General features: G+C 37.0%; 1 protein-coding gene across 2 annotated transcripts; it reads right to left on the bottom strand.

Annotated features, from left to right (window-relative positions):
* Positions 1 to 2995: 2995 nt before the first annotated feature.
* On the bottom strand, positions 2996 to 5047 carry LOC141712700 (uncharacterized). Of its 2 annotated transcripts, none has more exons than XM_074515738.1 (2): positions 4542 to 5047; positions 2996 to 3360 (listed from the first exon to the last, which is right to left on the bottom strand). In XM_074515738.1, the coding sequence occupies exon 1, from the start codon at positions 4935 to 4937 to the stop codon at positions 4548 to 4550; it is 390 nt and encodes a 129-aa protein (XP_074371839.1). In that variant the 5' UTR covers positions 4938 to 5047; the 3' UTR covers positions 2996 to 3360; positions 4542 to 4547. The 2 variants fall into 2 exon arrangements, with proteins under 2 accessions (XP_074371839.1, XP_074371838.1); XM_074515737.1 differs by having other exon boundaries at positions 2996 to 3283.
* Between the last annotated feature and the right edge of the window lie 2682 nt (positions 5048 to 7729).

Genomic DNA, 7729 nt, shown 5'->3' with positions numbered 1-7729 from the left:
GCAGCCCCACAATCGATCTGAAAAAGAGTTCACTAAACTCAACACCGAAAAAACGACAATTTTGGCGGTGTTAAAAACATAACCGGATTATCGCCCTCCAAGACCCATGAAACCAGGAAGACCCCCAAGCTCCAAATATTGTGAATATCATGAAGATACTGGCCATACAACAGAGCAATGTTTTCAACTTAGCAATCTCATCGAAGGAAAAATTCGTCGAGGACAACTAGTACACTATGTGCAGCACGATGATGAACCCAGACGTCACCATCGAGGCGAGGATGATCGTGTAATCGACGTTATTTTTGGTGGTATAGCAGCCGGGGGCCTCTCCCACAACTCTCGCAAGATTTATGCTCGAGAAGTCTTTAATGTCAATCCCTCGGCAGCTAAACGCCCTCGAGCGAATCCCTCCCCAGTCATCTCTTTCTCCGATGATGATTATCGTCCCGGTCTCATCGAAGGCCATCAAGATGCTCTCGTCATCACAACACGTGTAGGAAACAACACGGTTAAGAAAATGTTGGTCGATAATGGTAGCTCCGTCGACGTGTTATATCATCATGCTTTTTCCCGAATGGACATAGGGGATCGAAGACTCGAGAACTCCCGAACCCTGTTATACGGGTTTACAGGCAATGAGGTTCATGTGGTAGGAACCATCGACATGCCAATGCTTTTCGGTTCCCCACCCTGTCAGATTTGGAAAATGGTCAAATTCCATGTGATTAGTGCTTCCTCAAGCTTCAACGCTATTTTGGGACGAACAACGATCACCGCACTCCGAGCTATAACATCTATCTCCCACTTAAAAATGAAATTTCCCACGGATTTCGGCGTGGGAGAAATGATTGGTGATCAAGTAACAGCAAGATAATGCTACCTAACCACTGTATCTCCAAGAAAAAAGGTTGACGAAGAATTTGATGTTAATCAAGTGCTTGACATCGACCCCAGGGATCTTGTGGAACCACCCACTAGCAATTCTTGCTCTCCCGCCGAAGAAACTGAAGAAATAGAAGTGATCGAAGGAAATCCTGAGAAAACCACAAAGCTCGGCAAGAATCTCCCTGATCAATTAAAGAAAGATATCACGTGCCTTATCCGTGAGTTTTCTGATATTTTCGCCTGGGATCCAAAAGATATGCCCGGGATTCCCGAGGTTGTCGCTCGACACTCTTTGCACATCAGTAAAAACATCAAGCCGGTGAGGCAAAAACATCGTACATTCTCTGCTGAAAAAAGGGCAGCCATCGACCTCGAGATCAATAGATTGCTCGAGGCCGGTTTCATCGAACCAGTACAATTCCCCACTTGGATCTCGAATGTGGTCTTAGTCAAGAAGAGTAACGGAAAGTGGAGAATGTGCGTCGATTACTCAGATGTTAATAGGGCATGCCCCAAAGACTTTTATCCACTCCCGAACATCGATCAACTTATTGATGCAACAGCGGGAAACGAACTTCTCTCTTTCATGGATGCCTTTTCGGGGTACAATTAGATTAAAATGGACTCGCAAGACTGGCAGCAAACCGCATTCATCACACACCGGGGAGTCTTCGGATATCGAGTGATGCCTTTTGGTTTAATCAACGCTGGAGCTACTTTTCAACAAACGATGGATAAAATATTCGGCACACAAATTGGGAGAAACATGCTGATATATGTCGACGACATGATCACGAAGTCGAAGGTTGCCTCTGACCATGTCATAGACCTCCGCGAAACGTTTTAAAACGCGAGAAAAAACATGCGCTTAAACCCAGCTAAATGCTCGTTCGGTCTTACTGCCGGAAAATTCCTCGGGTTTCTGGTTACACAAAGAGGTATCGAGGCAGATCCATCCCAAACAAGAGCGATCTTAGAAATGGAAAATCCAAAATCAGTAAAAGATTTGCAAAAGTTAACCGGTTGCATCGCCGCACTTCGGAGGTTTATCCCCCAATCGTCAAAAAGATGCCTCCCCTTTTTCTCAGCAATAAAGGCAGCTTCCAAATCATCACACTTTGAGTGGAACGAGGAGTGCGAGAGAAATTTCTCCGAGCTAAAGGCATTCTTTACAAATCCTCCCATCCTCATTCGGCCCTTGCCAAATGAGCCTCTGAAAGTATACCTCTCTGCATCCGATTAAACGGTCGCGGCCGTACTGATTCAAGTCAATGAAGGAAAAGAAATCCCAGTGTATTACATTAGCCACTCTCTTCGAGATGCCGAAGTCAGATACCCGCAAGTAGAAAAATTGGTCTATGCCTTAGTTGTCGCAAGTAGAAAGCTTAGACATTATTTCCAGGGAAGGGAGATGCATGTGCTTACAAATCAACCCCTGAAGAGGATCTACACAAACCCGACATGACGGGTAGACTTGTCGCATGGACGATAGAGTTAAGTCAGTTCTATATTGAGTATAAGCCTCGAACGGCGATAAAGGCCCAGGTTCTTTCAGACTTTGTTGCTGAGTGTCAGTTTCAGGCCAAAGCCCAAAGTTTCGACGAAAATCACTTAAGACCATGGTTGCTATTTATCGACGGATCCTCGATAAATAATTTACTTAAGACTTTGTTATTTTCTCTCTACTTTTCTGTTCTCTGCAGGAAAAGGTTGCAAGAATTTAATCTGCATGGGTATATATCAAGATATGGAAGCACAATTAGCAAATCTGGACATCGAGAGAGAAGAGAATGAATCGTGTGGCTTTTGAAGAGGGTGTCTGAGGAAGAAATAAATAAATATGACTTTTGTTTGGTAAAGATATTTTTTACGGAACTATAAAAATGGCTTTGTGAAAGCCTACCATGGGGATTAACATAAAGGAAATTGAGACTGACGTCTTTTCATTCCAGTTTTATCACAAAGATGATTTTCAGTGGGTTGTTAACGGGGGCCGTGGTCATTCAACAATGCAATGTTAATAATTGATGTTATTCCAGACGGGGAGGAGCCTGAGCCTCTGTGTAACGCCCACCCTTCCGCGAATTCAGGTTATCACATAATCCAGTGCAACAAATACCTATCTTATATTACAACATAGATAAAATACAAAAGTACATACACAATCTCACTACAACTATCCCACAGATCCAAGATCCACACATCATCGCGAACCTTATTACAAATCTTTATTACATTGTATCTTACTTATACATAATTATTAGACAAAGAATACTCAACAGAGAGTGGGGTTAGAAAAAAAACTTCCAATTTGGGGGAAAGTGGGACTTATCTTTACTAGGGGAACTCACATAGTTAAAACTCACTAGTGTCCTGATATAGCTTTTTAGAAGTCCTGCATATAATTCCAAGTGTGCAACACAGGGTTAACTTGTAACTGTCGATTTGCTTTGTTAAGGATGTAACAAAGTCCTACATATTAACGTAAGAGCACAACCACCATATTAAATTCATTAATGTAGTCTACAACCAGATCACATCATATATTATTGCTCCAAGCTACAAGTCTAATACAGAACTTCAATTAAGCCTGCTAGTTATGCAAGATGCATTGTGAATGTATATATATATGTAGTCACACTACACTAAACTGCAAAGCAAAGTTTGCTAAATTGAGAAAACAATTTTAAGTTTAAATATAAAATATACCATGTGAAGTACTTCAGTCTGGTGATAGAAGGTATTCAAAACACACTATACAGAACAAAGACTAAATATCAAAGTCAATTTAGTTTTGTTAGAGGATCTCAAACCCTCACTGTCCTAGTCCTAGATCCCCTCCACATTTTAAAAATTAAACTTTAAAAGTTAAAACACAAAATACATTACATGAAACAATCAAGTCTGCTATGAAATGTATTCGAATTACATTTACACACAACAAAGAGTATATACCAAAGTGAAATCAGTCACTTCTTTCAGTCTTGTCTACTCGTTACTCACTAAGATGTTTTAAAGCGGCTTGGAAAAAGAAGAGAGGCCAGCCGCCAGAGGTTTAATGGTAAAATGATAAAGGCTAGATCCAGAAACAAGACATTATGAGGATTGTTCTCTTTTATAGGCTTTTAACCTTCTCTGAAGTCTGAACTAGAAGATACAGCATAGTAAAACGATGACATTTCACCATACACGAAAAGGTATTCTTATAGGATTATTTTGCTGTGAAAAGGCTCATGAATTCATCCTCACACACTAATCAAACACCACAAAATTTCCATGTCACATTTAACATAACATCAGATTACCAATTAAAATCTCAATCACCCGTAGCAAAACTCCAGCACACGTGCGTTCAATCTAAAAATTGTAATAATACCAATTACCAATGCCAGGTACAGTTAAACCAGAGAAATTCAAAATAGCAATAATAACTCTTAAAACAGTAAAAATACAGCACACAAAAGCAGACATCCTAATTTAAAAACATATAAAAACAGGATAAAATCCACAAATTAAACAACAAGGGTTCCATCCTAATAACCAAACATAACAAAAGAGGTCCAAAATTATCTCAAATAAAACAAAAATAAAAACAAAGATCCAAACTTTAAAACAATAACAACCCCTAAAATGAAAAAGGGTTTGATCCTTACACAAAATCAGTCCTGATTCTTCAATTTCTGGACCCTTTTGTCCAACAAATCAACCTTAACAATCAAAGAAGTAACAGAGAAGAGCAGCCAATAAAACAGCGCAGCAGCAGCAATGAGCAGAGCATTTCTCTGGCTCTTGATAATAGACTTCTGATGCCTGAGATGCTCAGAAGGAGAACAAGTGTGGTTTTCACAAGTGGGTCGGGTCTCATACTTCCAGTAAATATCCATGAGAAGAAATAAGCAAAAGGGTATGACAGATAATAAGGGTTTGAGAAGGTTTTGAGTGACTGTGATTAGGCCTCTGCGAAGTGGGTTAATGGGGATTGTGAGTAGGATTAGCATCACGGCTTCTGCTGCAGCTGTGTAGCCCAGAAGAACCCATTCTAAGGCCATTGTTTTGGATCTTGGGTTTGATGCTTTCTTCGGGGAGAAGGAAAGAAAAAGAGTATGTCTTGAGAGAGAGAGAGAGATTTGTGTCCGTATAGTTGGGTTTATTAATTCTTGTGTGGCATGGGTATATTTATATTGATTTAAAATTCTTGATTAAGCACTCCACTTTGGACCCTAGCAAACTACGAGTCCTAGGACAGGACACTGTCGCAAATCGGAATGCAACTTTATGTTAAATTAATTAGACTTTGTAACACGTTGCTTAACAAGGTTTTTGGTGTTCATAGGGCTTTTTTTGTTCTTTTAATAAAAATATATAGTAAACGTTTCGTGTTATGTATGAATGTATCTTTTATTTTCATGTATTTGTATCAAAAATATTGAAATTGAAATCAAATCAGATTTGTATTCGTGTATGATATGGAACAAAAGTAGATAAAATATATAAATATTTTTTGTTGAAATAAATATAATATTTATAGTGTAAATATATCTTTTCGAGTAGTACTAAAAATATAATAATATTTATTTTGATGACGAACACTTTTTATTTTATTGCACTTACAAAAGTATTTCCACTATTTTATGTATTTTATATTCAGAAATAGTTTATTTATGATCTGAGATTATTTAATTAGCTAGTGCAATTTCTATCATGTTAGGTCCCAATTTGTTTGTAGAAGGGGGGGTTGAATGCAAACAATACCGTTTAGTCGAATAAAATGCGGAATAAAATTGTGAAACAAAATTCAAGTTAAATAAAACTTTTATTAAACTTGAAAGGTGTTACAACTACGGTATCGGTTACAAGGGATTAATCTCAAATCAATTATTACAAATCTAGAATAAATTCGACATGAACTTTTTCTATTTTTGTAATTAAAAGATCAAATGCTAAATGCGATTTGAGATTAAGTTCTAGGGATTTTAATCCGCTAGATTGATACACAAGAACAAGATAAGTATTTCTAGTTGATTGGATTTAACTTTACAATCTAGAAATTGATCTTGAAGTTGCAGATGAGATGTAATATTTTTCTGCTCCTTTTTCTTTTTGTTCTTGAGTATGTTCTGTTTGATTGCTTATATTTTTGAACTGGTCTTCTGCTTTTTTTAAACAACACAGCCGAGTAGATTGAATTGGAATGACAATCCTTTAAGCTTGTGAGACTTTCGGTAGGACAATGTTTACAACTAGCAAGACAATTAAAAATGAGCTAGCAAGACTTTCGGTATGACTATAGATTGTCATACCGATTGTCATATTAGTTCAAATAAATTATCTTGCTGAATTAATAACTGATTTTAATCTAAACAGAAATTCTAATAAGACAATTAAATGTATTGGCATGACTTTCGGTATGACTATCAATTGTCATACCGATTGTCATACTAGTTCAAATGAATTGTCTTGCTGAATTTAAGCAGATTTTAAACCAATTAAAATCTTGTAAATTCTTAATATTAATTCTAAATTAATTAATCAATTTAATTCAATTAATCAATAAATTAATCTTTGCAGATATAATTTATTTTCTTAATTAAATTATATGACTTAATTAATTAATAGAGAATTAATACTAACCCTTAGCAGCATCCATTCTTCTGACAATCTTCTGAAAGTCACTGAGACTTATGAATCAATTCCGCCACTTCAATGCTGACACTCGATGTACTGTCTGGTTCATGAGTGACTAACTTTCGTGACGTTTCTTCATGTCTTGACTTTTATATTCTGATTGAATCCTTGTAATAAATGATACCTTGACGAGATCTCTGTCACTTGATTAAATCCACGATCTTGATTTATATCACTGAGGCATGATCAAATTCTTGAACTTCTTCCAGTGAATCTTCAAGTCTGCAGATGAACAATGTTTCTTTATTCTTTGACAGATGTTACATTGTGAGATCTCTCTGATGATTAATCCACTATTTACTTATTACATTCTTATTTGAGTTGAGTTAAATACTCGAATAAACGAGTAGGCTATGACATATGCCTTTCAATCTCCCCCTATTTGCTTGTTAGACAATAACAACAAATACCTAGAGGATAACTCAACTAACAAATAAGAAAAAGATATAAACAGTAATGTAAAGTAAATAGCAGAAAAGTTCTGGATTATATTTAACATTTTCCAGATTCCAAATGAAATTTACAAGTGAATACAAGATAGATGTTCCTCTAGCCTGAACATATAACTACATTAGACTATCTTGATTCATAAAGCTCTAATCATATTACATTGAGTTTTGAGCTAATTGACTTCAGTTGTCTTCTCTTCTGACTTCACCTTCTTCTAAATCTTGAAGCAATTCCTTGTCAAAGACACGATCCTTTTCTGAAGTGAAGCTTGCTGGTCTGACTGGTTGAACTCCAACTGACTTCAGCTTATTCTTGAGTTGAGTGTACCTTTTAACATTCTTTTCACAATAAGCTTGAATCAAGTCAGCAGCTTGAGTCTTCAACATGGATGAATATCCAGCAGTTCTCAAATGATGTTCCATCCAGACCAGATGCTTAGCTGAGTAGTCTTTAAGAGATTGTACATCTAGCTGACAGATTTGAAGACAATCAGACTTAAAGAATCTCACCTGATGAGGATTGTTGACCACTTGAGGACTAGCTCTGCTGGCAAACTCTTTAAGCCTTTCTCGAAGAACTTCATTCAATTATGAGCTTCTTTTGACTTTGTTTAAAAGAACCCAAATCTCTGACAAAGAACGATTCTCAAATAGATGAAGTGACACCTTGAATGATCCTTCACTCTGACAATATACAAAAATGCTCA

Source organism: Apium graveolens, chromosome 3, assembly GCF_009905375.1.
Source record: "Apium graveolens cultivar Ventura chromosome 3, ASM990537v1, whole genome shotgun sequence".
Lineage (NCBI taxonomy): Eukaryota > Viridiplantae > Streptophyta > Magnoliopsida > Apiales > Apiaceae > Apium > Apium graveolens.
Note: the sequence above shows the minus strand (reverse complement) of the source record. Positions and strands in the feature narration are given on the sequence as shown.

Coding starts and splice junctions, on each gene's coding strand:
- LOC141712700 (XM_074515738.1), bottom strand. CDS start 4,937: ATGGCCTTAGAATGGGTTCTTCTGGGCTACACAGCTGCAGCAGAAGCC.